Consider the following 15,210-nt stretch of genomic DNA (forward strand, 5'->3'; position numbering starts at 1 on the left):
TTTTCTGTTAACCTTTTTTAGTAATGGCTCACTTAAAAGCGGTGGAAAAGCTACCATTGACTGTACCACCAGAAAACTCGCAAGCAAGATGTTGCTCAAGAGCCTCTACAAAGGAGCTATGTCAGCAATCTTTTTTTCATCTAAAGGGCCCCTCACCAGGTTGGAGCACCGCAAACAGACATTACAAAAGCAATGACAGCATGGTGAAATTATGGTGTCAAAGTGCCTGATACGCAGTGAAGTATTCCAGTTTCACATCAACTGTTTATTTTAGAAAATCGAGGCAAATTCACAGTGTACAAAATGACTTCCTGGTTGTCTTGCACAAAACAATGTAACCATAGTGAAAAGCTCAAAATATTTTCCAGATAAGCTATATTAATGGTTTCCCCACAGGCAGGTAATGAAAATAAGATGTCCCAAACAAACTAGTGAAGGTATTTTACAGCATCACTTTGGGCGCCCATGGTTCGAATGATCCCTGATGTGGTAACATTTTCCTAACATTTGCATAAATAATTAATGTCACGTGTTAAGTACCTAACCTTGCCATGTCAATGCATGCTCTGCTTCTGAACAATCATTTCCCTAAGGTTGTTCTCAGACTCCTTGAGGCTCTTTTCCAAGTAGGCCTTGTTGCTCTGAAAGCAGCAAATAATAGCCATTTTTGAAAATCACTTTCATGCACTTTTGCCAGGCACAACAACAAACACAGAAGCACATAGTACCTAAAAAACAAGAAATGTAGTGAGAACATCTACAGAGAAATTAAAGAAGAAAAACAAAAAGGATCAATGAACCTACACATACACACAAGATATCAATCTTTCTAAATCCACCCAGGAATAAGCTGTTGTGGCCACCAGTTGATGCACAATTAAGTGGCAGAAGGGACAACTAACTTCACGGAGCACAGAGATGAACTGATTTCTCTGCTTCCTTTTTTACTCTGTGCAGCTATGTGTGCACATGCCAATTCTTTTAATTTCAATACAGTGTCAATTCTCTATCTTGTTTTTATCCATGTAGAATGCGTGAAAGCCAAAGAGACTATTGTCTGCTCTCACTTTTGGCAAGTTCAAAGGCATTCCAAAATGAAACAGTAACTTGACACATTTTCTTTAAACATGTGATTACTTGAATGGTGAATATTCTAATAATCAATTGCAAATCGAATGGCTATTACTCGTTTTCTCAAATATGCGGCAAAAGACCTGTGGTCAATGCGTGGCCGGACAGTGCCTTTCTGAAGTGCACACAGGTTAAGACAATCCTTATTTGCATTTCTTCATTGTAACTAACTGTGCCATATTGTGAGTCATTTTGTTTGTATCACACTGTTCATTTTTTGTTTTGTTGATATTTCTTGTATTCTGCCTTCATAGTTTTTGTATTACCATTTCTTTTGTATAACTTTGTATAACTTACAGTTCATTTGTAACCACTCCCCTCTACAATGCATTTGCGTTTGAAATGAATGAATGATTAAATAAATAAATAAATAAATAAATCAGTGTCGGTACTAAGTTCGCCTGGGTTGCAGGACTGATCAAACCTTCACAAGACGCGGATCAAGAAAGTGACAAAAAGAACAGTGCATATGTAGCTAGAGAGAGAGCAAGTTCATTTCTCAAATGTCCGAAGCTTGAGAACATGTGCGAAGATCAGACCGAGCAACCACCAGAAGACGTACATTGCATCAGACATGGCTTCACATGCATACAGCTACCAGTGTCATTACACATGCACACAGCTAATAAAAAAAAAAAGAAGCACCGTTTTGTGTTCCGCATGCAAATCTGTCTGCAAGTCAAAATATTACTGTAATGTATACTTCACAGAAACAGATAGAAAATCCTACCAAAGCATAGAAACAATGTCATAAAATGCTACAACACATAAAGGATAGCCACGCCAAGAATAGAAAACCAACGAAGTACCCTGCAGGCTTCAATTTATAAGCCCACTTTACAACTCAAAGGGAATATTGTTACAGCTCCACACAACTGCTATTGCTGCTCAACTATGAGTAGGTCTATGCTTCCTGTCATTATCACTTCACTTCGCATCCTTGCTCTTTCAAGTCATTCATGGATGCAGATTGGTCATTTTTCAATTGTAGCTTCTGGCACCCTGTCCTTTAAGGTCAGTGAACACTGATGACCTACCACCGCCCAGACTAGCTTAGGATCTACACAATGGGCATGCAAACCAAACTGTCATGTGACCAGTGCATGGACCGTTTGACTGCAGCAACATTTGAAACAAGAGTGGAGTGGACAAAGCAGGGAACATCACCGAATCAGGCACAAAGTTTTGCCTGAACATTGTCCTCCAGATTTTGCAAACTTCAGCAGGCAACAGACAACACAGAATCCAGAAGCAAAAAGGCACCTGCTCCTGCAGGTGACTTTTCCCAACTCTATCAACTACGGTCGAGCTATATTAGGGCAACGCTGGCTACAGAGCAACAGTAAGGTCAAGTCACGTAATGCCCTGTTCCCACTTTCATTTGACACGTAGAAAGGCCTCAATGTGCAAGTTATAACACACAGAACCCACCTGCCATGAGAACAAACACCCCTTGGTTCAGTGGAAGGAAACAAAGGAGAACGTTCAAAGCAGAGAAGATAGCCATGAAGTACAGTATGATTTTTGATGTGAATCATAAGGGAGACATTCTATATTAAAAATAATTTTTCAAGGCCTTCACATAAAAATAGCGCAGTAAACAGTACCACATACTTATTTAGTGTTCTTTTTAATCAGGTTCTAGGTGACACTCCTAGATGCTACAGTTAACAGAGGCAACATTATCTTGGCCAGATACCAGACCATACCAAACTCCAGACTCCCAAGCTTCTGCAGTAACTGGGTTTTCACAAGTGAAATGTATGACCATTAAAATTTGCATTAAACGACAACTATGGCCATATTATGAAGTCAACAGATCTGAACAAAATTTCAAGTACACATTCTCTCTGGCAGTTTGATCATCTGTGCCCAACGATACGACTGAAAGTTATTTCGTTTCAGTGAAAATTAATTTTAGAAATGGTTATATGTGCTCCGAACTTGTGCCCACAAATCTGCAACTTTCTACTGTGTTTGCTGACATCGGCACCTATTTCGCAAGCAGATGACAGCAACCGAGGAGCAGGTGCCTCCCAAGTAGTGTTATTGAGTGCACGTCTGTTGTGCATAATCAAACAGTAAATAATGACATAAAAACTTAAACTGTGGGATTTATTGTACTGAAACTGCATTATAGGTTACGAGGGACACTGTAGTGGAGGGCTACAGACCGATTTCAACCATCTGAGGTTCTTTTTAATGTGTAGCCAAAGCACAGTACACAAGAATTCCCACATTCAATTCCCAATGGAATGCGGGTGCAGTGGCCGAGAATCGAACCAGCGATCTCATGCTCCGCAGCGCAATGCCTTAGCCACTGAGCTACCGCAGCAGATAACCTTTACATATGTCTGCTCACAGGTATCTTTTAGAGCACACAGACCTCTTAGTGAAATAGCACATGGTGTTGAATGGCTTCTTTTATCTTCTTAACTGGGCTCGGTAGAAGCTTTTGGGATCGCAATAGCAAGATACGGTAGGTGCTTGAAGAGGGATGCCAACGCTATTTGCATTCACAAAGGGTATGCTCCGATGTGACCACACGAAGCAACTCTCCAAGCTACCAAGTTCAGTTTCAAAATTTTGTATATATTTATTTATATTTACATTTACTTCGAAGTCTCTAAGCAAACATACCTACCCAACATGCAACAAGAGGATTTCTGCAACCTTAAAATCAAGTTATTCTAACGTGGCAAAAAAATACCACAGATGCACTTTAATGTATTTGTATGAGATATTCAGAATTTTTCTTTCTTTAATTAGTTTCAAAAGCTGTTATTCGGAATATGTTCACCCCTACCTAAATGTAGCTACCAATGCTTAGAAACATGTTGATGTCTTACAAACTTGCACACAGGGCTGACACAATTCAGCTTAGGTTTCCCACAGGAACACACACACAAATTATTCAAGCATGTGTCAATACGAGTGAAATCATGGGGCTTAACACCTTGAAACTGCACAGTGAGTTATGAAGGACAAAAAATGAAATATGAAATTATGAAATAATGCTAACCACCTGGGATTATTTAACGTGCACCAATAGCACAATACCTGAGCTGGAACGTTCTAGCATTTCGTGAAATGCAGCCGCCGTAACCGAAAATAAAACCTGTGACTTCGTACTGAGCAGCCATAGACACGGAGCCGTCGCAGCAGGCGAATGTGTTAAAAAGGCAACACTGCAAATCTCAAAAGGTAAACTTGCTTTTACACACCTCAAGGCTCTTGATCTTCTCATTGCAGGTCTTTATCTTATCATCCAAATTCTTCATAACTTCCTCAAAATCGGAACCAAGAAACCTGTAATCATGAATGGTGATAACAGAAAAGAAATTGAAATATCCGTAGCATAAGTGACATTCACAGACAATGACACAACCTACCATTATACACATGAAATAAATAATTTATTACACCCACTGCTTATCAAGAAAATAAATTTATTAAGAAAAATATGTGAAAGGTACAGATAATGCTGTGTGCTTCCTTGTCAGCATACGAATATTGCATCTTGAAGGGGCACAAAAATGAATTCCAAATTTGAATGTATAAGGCAATGTCAGATAGGTCCCTAATGCACCATTCTACTGGGGTCTAGAACTTTAACTCAGTATTTCTAAACCTCACAATGAGAGAAAAGAGCTTGCGAATAAATCAGTACTGCCAATAACTGTTGCAAGCCACGAGTCAATAACATGCAACTGTTTAGTTATTACTGCCAAATTTTTGTTGACCTCACAGACATTCAGTGCAATATTGCTTCATATTTTTATTTCATTTTCTAGAAAGTGTACTTCCACCATACTTGTCTCTGTAATGCGTAAAAAAAAAAAGAAAGACTGCAAGGATAAGCAAGTAGTGGCAACGGGACACTGATCAATGGCTTCGTGTGAGAATCGGGCTCGGTATCAGTGCAGCCTCCTATGATGTACAATGTGAACCCTACAATTCTGCCCCATGAAGCACTTCTGAAACTCTGTGACAAGCCCTGGAATGCAAGGACGCAAGTAGAAGAGTCTGAATTTGTATGTGCAAAAATGAAAAAGTTTGCGAGCAGGTATCTTGATGTGCAGAAATAACCCTGTCTCCAGTGAAGGCATCCCACTTGCACTCAGGGACTTTACTCTGTGAAAGAACCATATGCCATGTACTGCACATGCAGGTGTCTCTTCATCCACCTCCATTTTCAGCAATGCTATGTAGCTAAGCCAGCCTAATGATGCTGAGTCAAGCCAAAGGCACCAATGACTCCAATAGCGCCTGCTGCAGTAAGTATCACCAGGTCATCTCTCACATCATTGACAGTGTGACATGTACTAACAGGCTTTTTTTTTTAGCCCATGTTAATGCAAAACATGCTTTTAAACAAGCACAGAACCTATGAAACATGGTGTTGGAAATCTGGATCCAAATTTTCACAATTGACCCATGCAATCACCTTCAGAGTCACTTTAATGATACTATGCAATCCCGATGTGGAAGCAATTCACTGTTCAAAATGTGTGAAAAACCAGGCTTAAATTCAAACTCAGCAGACTGGCAAGTACTGGACTGCAGTGCAATGCTATCTCAACATGGTAAATAAAGCTGGCCACTAACTAAACAATACCATTATGAACATCTGAAGCTAATATTACTCCTCCCCATACAGCAGGGAGCCTACAATTTTTATTCACTGGAACACATAAGACCATCCACAGCACTTTTCTAGTGCATTCCATGCACTTTTGAAAACAAGGGTCACTGTTCAAATTTCTTTGGACGACTTGACCAAGCAGCGCCTCAGGAAAACTAACAGAGAAATCACGTGACTGACAAGGCAGTGGCACCACCTGGTGGCATATAGTGATACAACTGAACCTATTCTATGGCCTCCAAGCTTACAACTGGCACAATGGAGGGATGCGCCAGACAACCTCGAGATTCTGCATATACCTAAGCTGGACACTGCGATAGCAAACCATTGTGGGCATCATTCCCCATAGGCACGACACAGCTTTGAGCGCAGTTCGAATAGTGAAAAGGAGAGGAAGAACACAAGGTCACGGTAGCAGCAGCATTTGATTGATGATATATATCCATTCATGCAATGTGAACTCAAGCTTTTCCAAGAAATGATTTGTGAGGAGATATCCTTTAATACAAGGCATATCTCACACCTCAAATCTACAAAACGTAAGAAACCATTCCACAAAAGGTGTGGAATGCTACTAAAAGGTGCTGCAGGGGCCCTTTACTGAACCAAGTATATTACATGATAAATTCCTCTGTCAACAGGCACTCTTTATGTCAACACATTACCAAGAGGTAATACTAAACACTCATCACTACAAAGGCTATGACAACACAGCACATAAATGGGATAACACAGGTGCACAGTAGGGCGATTGAAATGGATAATCGGCCCGCAGGTGGCACTTTTTGCACCACTGGTGAGCACTGGGTAATCACTAGTGCTTGTAAATATCTGTCAAACTGGCTATCTGGTTTAACCTAAAAAAAAAAGAATCTTGCTTTGAAAATGGACTTAGAATAATGAATATTTATGGTATCCAGTTTTAATAATAATTCAGCCAAATAATCGGATATTTAAACATAAGCATTCCATGCTGCTACCAAGTTATCCAAATATTTGATTCTATTATTCCGATACCATATGCAAAGCACAATCATTCATAGGGCCAAACAATGAAATCTTCCTTACCTCAGTAAGGAAGCCTTCATTGCGGTAAGGCTACCTTATGGCACTCTGAAAGCTTCCTTACTGAGGGGCCCTCGGTGAAGGCTTCCTTGGTGCTTCCTCAGCATAAGGTAGCTCCAAAGCTACCTTCATGCGCCCTTACGCCGCTCCTGGCCCTGAACGAGCGCTTCACCTCACTACTTAACCACGTGACGTTTGCTTGCGCATGCACGCTGTTGCCCACCTGCGGAGAAGCGCGAGCACGGTACGTCTTAATAATAATAATATATGGGGTTTTACGTGCCAAAACCACTTTCTGATTATGAGGCACGCCGTAGTGGGGGACTCCGGAAATTTTGACCACCTGGGGTTCTTTAACGTGCACCTAAATCTAAGTACACGGGTGTTTTCGCATTTCGCCCCCATCGAAATGCGGCCGCCGTGGCCGGGATTCGATCCCGCGACCTCGTGCTCAGCAGCCTAACACCATAGCCACTGAGCAACCACGGCGGGTACGGTACGTCTTGCGAGGCATGTTTGTTTCAGTCACGCGTGCGGCATGACAGCGTTGCTAGGCGCTGCTAGGCGTTGCACGACGCCGGCGTGCCAGCGTTGATGGAGCACATCAAGTTTTGCACTGTAATGCGCTACTTTCTTTAACTAAGCAAAACTAGAAGAAAGCATCCACGCTTCTCTACATTAACTCTTCAATTTAAAGATGGTGCGACGATACAAAATTTTTTTTTTTGAATAATGGTGTTCGCGTAAAGATTTTAAGAGAGAATCTCGAACCCAGGCATGCGGCAACCGCTCCTTACGCGAGGACGGGTGAAGGAAGCTTTCAGAGAACGCTTGCTTCCTCCATCGGTCCTTCGCTGTAAGGAGGCCTCACGTAAAGTTAGGAAGCGCTCGAAGGAAAGGAACGTTTCATTGTTTGGGCCATAGTCTGTAATATATATTGCTTATCAGATGGCTAAAAATGTGGCTGTGACTTCATTTCTGCTTCATTTATGCACCAACTCACCCAGCTTGCTGTGTTAATTAATTTCATGCTTTATGCACCCCTTGATATTGAGAAAGGCTACAAGTAGTTAGTCTCTCTTTTTTTCACCAAAGACGTCTGTATCTTTAGGATGTCCAATAATTAAACGGAATAAAAATCTGCCAACTACTTCAACTATCTTAAAGAGCAGGCATTAGACAAGACGGCACATTGAAAATAAAAAGCCTGAATAATTTCTCAGACGTTTCCCATTAACCATTGAGCCCCAAAGTTGTTAAGTCCATTGGTGACCTGCTCTAGCGACACCATGCAGATCTCTGAGAATATTTGTGGTAGCCGTGACACGAAGTAGTGGGTCACTATTCAGTAATACACGCCAAAGTCTTTAAGCCAGTATAATACGACTACACTGCAGGGCCATATTTATCAATCATGGCATTGTTACTGTGTTCAAAGACAGACAGACCTCAGGCTATATCTTTCCATTGCTCTGCCGATCTTTCTTTAAAAGTGATGGAAGTTTTAGTTCAGCAAAAATAGACGTCTATATAAACACCAGAGTAAAGGGAGAGTGAAAAGATAGGTGGTACAATTTAGCTGGCCATTCGTTACCCCCCGACAAAAGAAGATGTGTTTAAATGTAAAAAAACTAAGCCTCATTTATGACAGGTGTTGTAAGCTCACTATGTATAGAACGTTTGTACTTAACCTTACTTATGCTGCTATGAGACAAGCATGTTCAGCACTATTCAGTTTATCTTCCTATATAACTTATAAGCAAATATATTGTTCCTGAAATTGAGTCAGCAAAGTAAATTGCTCTACAGATAAAGAAGCAATTACTGTTTTTTCAATTTTTTTTAATAATAAGGCTGCCACTGACAACACTAACAGTGGACGCTTGGACAACACTACCAAACATGGACAACACTAACAAAGGAAGCTTTATGCATAGTGCTCTTTTATAGCCCAAGTAAAATCTGAAGTATGAAGGCTGTGTTAGTGCAAAATGTATCACGCAGTGTAGACAAATTCTTGAATTGAATTCTGGCCTTTTATTTGCCAAAATCTTGATTTGATCCTGAGGCACACCTTAGTGGATTTTTCCGGATTAATTTTGACCAACAGGGGATCTTTAACGTGCCCCCGATGCACGGGACACAGGTGTTTGAGCATTCCACCCCCATCAAAATGCTACGTGCAGACAGGATTTCACCCCATGAGCTCGTGTTTAGTAGCACAACACCACAGCCTCTAAGCTACCACAGTGGGAGACAAATGCTTGACTGAAAGAAACATGTAAAATTAAGTCATTAATTTTATTTTATCTATTCAAGGCCCACTGGACGTTAAAGGAGAGAGCGGGTCGGACACATACAAGGATTATAGAACAGAAAGCACAACCGGAATTGCATGAATAAAAGATATAGTACAGCATATATTCAAGAGCAGCTCTAAATATGTAGGGAAACGTAAACATATATAGCAACCACATATTCAAGTGCAAGTTTAAATACTAACGAGTTAGTTTGCTAATGCTACAGAGGTGGGTAAAGTGTTCCAATCTTTACTTATATGAATGACAAATGAGCAAAAATATTTGGTTATTCATACAAAATGGAACGCAACATTTGTATTAATTATGCATTAGATTAACTATACAATGCATTTTAAAGCGGTTCGTGTTTCAATTCCTAGTTGAGATGACAGAGTTTAATGAAAAAAGAAAGTTGCAAGGCCTTTCTATCCAGTGAGAGCAAAAGAAGATTTAGGCTAAGCAATAATCACAGCCCAATCACCGTTGTTTACTATACATTATTGTGTTTTCCCCCAAGAAAGTGTACAAATAATGTGAACTCCGAGATACGTACAGGTTGCTACATTTTCCAGAAGCGACTCACCTACGCAACAGTGACAAGTTTGTAGGATTACACTGAAGTGAAATTGATAGAAACCAGCACTTGTCTTTGTTAAGTTTCATCTGCCTAATTTTCACAAAATTTAGAAACTCTGCTGAGGTCAGACTGAAGCAAATAAGAATAATCAGAAGAGCAAATGAGAGCTATTACACGGGCTCGGAGCATGAGCAGAAGAAGCCCAGTTGACGAAGAGTGAAAGTTACGAGATGCAATTTGTGTGATCAGGTAATCTTTTTAGTCCTATGCCACGCAATAGCAGCTATGAATAGTTTAAGATTCTTTTTTTCTTGTGACAGATAAAACTGTTTGTTTAAGGCCTGTCTTTGGGTGATTAATTACAGACTTCAATATCCAACTTTGCTTGACTCTTTATAATTGCTGAAGGCTACTGCCAAATGAGCAAACAGTTACTCTCAGCCTTCCCCTATATGAGAACAACTTTTTCCTGGGAAGGTGTATGGAGGCAGTGCCAGTCAAGCATGTTTAGAGGTGCATTCTTCCCAACACGCTTAATGCTACATGTGTTTGTTTAGGTGATGGGTTCCTCTCATGAAAACATCCTAGTAAAGTTTAAAGAAGCAAATGGTGGCAAATGCTTGCTAGCAAACACTGCAACCCTATGTATAATACGCACAGACCAACTTCACAGAGCAAGGATCCAAATTGTTGAAGCATGTGAGCAAAGATGCAGAGTTCTTTTTGGTGTCTGGCAAATCACTAGCGGATACACCCCACTACACAACTGTGTTTCTTTATTGTTAATCGACAGGACACCCAGAAAGCAAAACCAGAGCAAGAGTGGTCAGAAAAACTCGGAGCTGATCAACTGGTCAGAACTAACCAACCACCCCATTCAACTGGAGATGCTGCCATTAAGTGTCACTCTCAGAGTCCCGGGTTACTTGTACATGGTGTGCATACAGAGCATGCAGCAACCAGTCATGAGGGAGGTGTGTGTGTGTGTTTTTTTTTTTTTTGAGGAGGGGACGAATTCACATAATTTTGGCGCATTTCAACTGACGTGCAATGCCATAATAAAAAGCAAATGCCACACAGAAAAAGCTACGACCAAAGACGAGTACAAAAAATACACATGAGCAAGGATGTAAACAGGGATAAGGTGCCTCAGAAAGGCTGGCCAACGTTTCGATAGGAGGACCTAGTGTGCTATTCCATCTGTCAGCCCCTTTCTTGTTTTTGGACTTATATGAGCAAGGATGTGTCACGCTTCTCTCTCTCCTTCGGTCCCCATCGTTTTTTGCACTACAGCAATACTGTACTAAAATCACCAAACCTGCCTATGAATAAGTGCTCTTGGAGCACGCCATGAAATCAGACAACGCCGTCATCATACGACCAGTCCCAATTAAAGGCTATTTCACACCGTAAATAATATCGCGCCCCCTTGGATCAGATTTTCTCGCCTATAAGGCACACGCCATATTACACACGCTTAATTGGGATAAATTCGACTATATGTTCACAACATTTCTGTTTATACTGCGTTAGTGCCTTCTTTTTTCCAACCCGCGTCCTATTCAAGCGGCAATCACGTATCAGCTGCGCCTAGTATGCAAAAATGGTTACTCGTTAGCCGTTGCACTATGGCCTTGCGTCACGCTTGTCTATACCTTGCCGCCAAGAGAATATGCAAACGGTGATTACTGAACAGCACGCAAATAGTGCACGCTTTCCAAATAATGACAATGCCGTAGAAACACGTGCAAGATATCTTAAGGAAACGGCACACCTACATTCTTCCGACAGACTGATACATTCTTGTGCCGGGCGGAGCCTCAGAGATCACTTCGCCCGTACAATAGGCGTACTTGACCCCTTTCTTGAGGTTCTCGATCTGCACGTCAGCTAGCCGTAGACGCCTCGTTGTTTCGATCATTTTCATCTGCAGCTCTTGAAACGCCTGCGAATGACAGCGAATGACACATGGTTCCGGCAAATTCGATACAAGCAAGAAATTGACAGAACCTATGTGAATTTTATTGCCCTCATCCCCTTCGTGGAACAATTTAACGTTAGCAAAAAACATATGGTCCTCAAAGCAAGCAGAACTTTTGATAAAAACCGCGTTCAGCATTACCTTTTTGAGCTCCATGTCCACAGGTCCAGCAGCCATTTTCCTGATGTCGCTAGCGATGACCTTCCGCAGACTGTTCGAGCGACCGGCGTCGTCTGGTACGGTATGTGCCGTGTATCACGCGAATCACGCACTACTGGTGCTACCGCCCCAAATCATGTGCAATTTTGAGCACAACTTCTCCGCGGTGTTTTCTTTTTGTTTACGATCATCATCTAAACTAATGGTCCCTTAAGGTGACAGCGCAACGAAGTCAAGTTTGTACGCAGAAAAGTAGAACTTATTACCGAAAGGCCGCGCACTGTGCATGCCGTGCCATATTACTTCTCCCGGCTATAACGGAAATGAAGGGCTAAAATGATGGAAATTAAGAAATCGCTATACGACCCCTGAATGGTATCCCTCTTCTTGTTGCTATATATGAAGCCACAGCTTGTTGTATACTTATATAGAGCCAAACGCATTGAGTGTCAAGCACAACGCAGATCAACGTTTGCGACACGGCATTTTCAAGCATTCCGAATGTTCAATGGGGACGGACGGGAAAAACTTTAATGGGAAAATGACCTGCGAGGTTGCCAGCCCGGGCTCAGGCCACTCGGGCATTTTGTGCGGTGAGGCATAGCCTTTCCACCGCTGTCCGGGCCCGCTGGATAGCCCATATAATTGGTCGTGTAGTTCCGAGCTAGTCAGAGCGCTTAGCCATCGCTCCTCGAAGAAGGTCCGGTTCTATCTTCTCCTCTACATATACTGATCTGATCTGTGTGCACTTCCATATGATGTGTGCCATGTCTGCGTGTTCGTGTTTGCAGAGCTTGCAGCTCGCGTCTGCTATTGTGTTGAATTTATTCTGTTTAAGTGTACTGGGTTTCGGAACGTTCTGGTTTGCAACCTTCTCCAATCTGTTTCTTGAGACCTGTCGAGTTGTTTGTGGGGTTGTGGGTATGCTTCTCTTTGTTTCGTGTAGTGTGTCAATATGTCGTGGTACGTGACCAGTCTATCCCTGTCGCCTTTTATCGCTTCTTCGTCGTCGTCGCCTCCTCCGTCTTCTCCATCGCCTCCGCCGCATTCCTTCCCCCTTCCCCGGGGGTTGCGGGGTGTTGGGCCGTCACTGTCCGTGCCGCTGTGGGTTAGTTTTCGCGCGGCTCGGCGGGCCTTCTCGTTGAGGTTGGGAGGGGCATTCATGGTTACTTCTAACATATGTACCGGGATCCATTTGAGGTAGACCCGCCGTGGTTGCTCAGTGGCTATGGTGTTGGGCTGCTGAGCACGAGGTCGCGGGATCGAATCCCGGCCACGGCGGCCGCATTTCGATGGGGGCGAAATGCGAAAACACCCGTGTGCTTATATTTAGGTGCACGTTAAAGAACCCCAGGTGGTCAAAATTTCCGGAGTCCTCCACTACGGCGTGCCTCATAATCAGAAAGTGGTTTTGGCACGTAAAACCCCAAATATTATTATTTGAGGTATTTGGGGGTAAGTTTGCCGTTCTTAACGTCTTCTGCTCTGCGGTTCAGGATTTTGGCCACCTCGGTGGAGACCCAGCCCTTTGTGAAGTTCCTAATAGCCGTCTTGGAGTCACTGATTATTATTCTGTATTGTTGCCGACCGTTGATTACAGCCAATGCGATTGCCGTTTCTTCCGCTGCCTCCGACGATCTGGTCCTTACGGAGCCCGCAGTCACGGTCTTTCCTTTCGTGCATACGACCGCCATTGCGAAGAGGGAGTTACCTTTGTCAGCGCCAACACCACCATTGTCGTCCCGGTTTCGGAGGTACCGCGCGGCGTCTACGAAGAGCAACCCCTCCCGCGCGCCATGGCTTTTGAGAATCGTTTTCGTGCGGCATTTTCTTCTCTCGACATTGTGCACGGGGTGCATGTTCTTCGGGATATTTTCTGTGTTTATTGCGGCTCGGACGTCTGGGTGAATCTGTGTCTTGGGGCGTTCATTCCATGGTAGTTTATGCCGATCTTTTCCATGATTCCTCTGCGCGCCTTGGTTCCGGAGAACCTTTCGAGTTGCGCTATCCTCTGTCGCTATCTTCGCGATTTCCTCCAGCGTGTTATGTACCCCGAGTTGTAGTAACTATTCGTTTTTTGCGTACTGGGGGAGATCCAGCGCTGTTCTGTGCGCTTTTCTAATGATCGCGTCGATCTTGTCTTTCTCAGCCTTGTTCCAGTGGACGAACGCCGCCACGTACGCGACGTGGCTGATCGCGAAGGCCTGCACGAGCCGTACGACGTTTCTTTCTTTAATGCCCCTCCTGTTGTTGGAGACTGTCTGTATTAGCCGAATGGTCGCCGTGACTTTCTTTTCCAGGCGTGTTATAGTTTCCGTGTTTGTTCCCCTGGCTTCGATCCAGAGATCCAGGACTCTAACCTTTTGGACCATGGGTATATCCGTGCCTTTTCTCGTGGTTAATCTGATCCTCCTTTTGTGTGGTTCCAATACGTCTCTGGACGGTTTGCCGAGCCTCCTGGGCGGTAGAGCAGCAGTTCTAATTTCTCCGGCGAGCATTCTAGTCCGGTGCCCTCCAGATGATTTTCGATTGCCTCCACCGCCCCTTGATGTCTGTTCTCCATAACACCCTCACGTGCGTCCTTCGTGGTCCACATCGTAATGTCGTCTGTATAAACGGTGCGATTAATGCCTTCTATTCGGTCCAGTTTTTCCGATAGTCCGATCATGACGAGGTTGAAGAGCATCAGTGACACGACGGACCCTTGCGGTGTGCCAGCGCTGCCCATGTCCACCTGGATACTCTCCTCCTCGTCCAGTCTGATTCTGGCTTTTCGTCCCGTAAGGAAATTTCGGATATAATCATACGTTCGTTCGCCCTGGCCGAGTTGCGCGTTTCTGTCGAGGATGGCCGTGTGCTTGACCCTGTCGAAGGCCTTCTTTAGATCAAGTCCAAGTATTGCCCTCAAGCCCCGCCCCGTGGTGTCTATGACCTGCTCCTTGAGTTGTATCATGGCGACTGTAGTATCAAAGCACATAGAGTTTGCTACAATGAATAAACTCTATGCCAAAGCAAGACGTACCTATCACCATGACTGAGTCGAAGATCTCAATTTCGACAAAAAAAAAGAGAAAATGCTTAACAATTGTTGCAACTATAAGTCATTTGTCTGAGCACCTTATAAATTAGAATGCGATAGCTTTTTAGCATTACAGTATCGATTCATCTGTGCTGTCTTCATCAGGTGTGCTACGTTATCACTAATATGTTTTTCTCTTGTTGGACTGAACGTGAACACTGCTGCAAGAACAGGGTTCCATGGGCCTAGTCAAGCTGTCTAAAAACAGATTTTTTGCCCACGTACCCCTTTCAGAAATCTGTTTCATCTGGAAAAATTGACATGAATTGAGCT

The 15,210-nt window shown here is 43.1% G+C and overlaps 1 protein-coding gene across 1 annotated transcript; it reads right to left on the bottom strand.

The window, feature by feature from the left end:
* Nucleotides 1-250: 250 nt before the first annotated feature.
* Pfdn1 (prefoldin 1) lies at nt 251-11,998 on the bottom strand. The gene is made up of 4 exons (XM_065441371.1): nt 11,841-11,998; nt 11,497-11,663; nt 4,356-4,440; nt 251-641 (listed from the first exon to the last, which is right to left on the bottom strand). The coding sequence occupies exons 1-4, from the start codon at nt 11,874-11,876 to the stop codon at nt 555-557; spliced, it is 375 nt and encodes a 124-aa protein (XP_065297443.1). The 5' UTR covers nt 11,877-11,998; the 3' UTR covers nt 251-554.
* Nucleotides 11,999-15,210: the final 3,212 nt, after the last annotated feature.

The sequence above is a fragment of the Dermacentor albipictus genome, chromosome 1, assembly GCF_038994185.2.
Source record: "Dermacentor albipictus isolate Rhodes 1998 colony chromosome 1, USDA_Dalb.pri_finalv2, whole genome shotgun sequence".
Classification (NCBI taxonomy): Eukaryota; Metazoa; Arthropoda; class Arachnida; order Ixodida; family Ixodidae; genus Dermacentor; species Dermacentor albipictus.

What these genes read in the sequence shown, in the direction of transcription:
- Pfdn1 (XM_065441371.1), bottom strand. Translation starts at nt 11,876, where the DNA reads ATGGCTGCTGGACCTGTGGACATGGAGCTCAAAAAG. An exon ending in TGGACATGGAGCTCAAAAAG is followed by an intron (nt 11,664 to 11,840) that starts GTAATGCTGAAC and finishes TGTCATTCGCAG; the next exon opens with GCGTTTCAAGAGCTGCAGAT. An exon ending in TATCAGTCTGTCGGAAGAAT is followed by an intron (nt 4,441 to 11,496) that starts GTAGGTGTGCCG and finishes TCATGATTACAG; the next exon opens with GTTTCTTGGTTCCGATTTTG.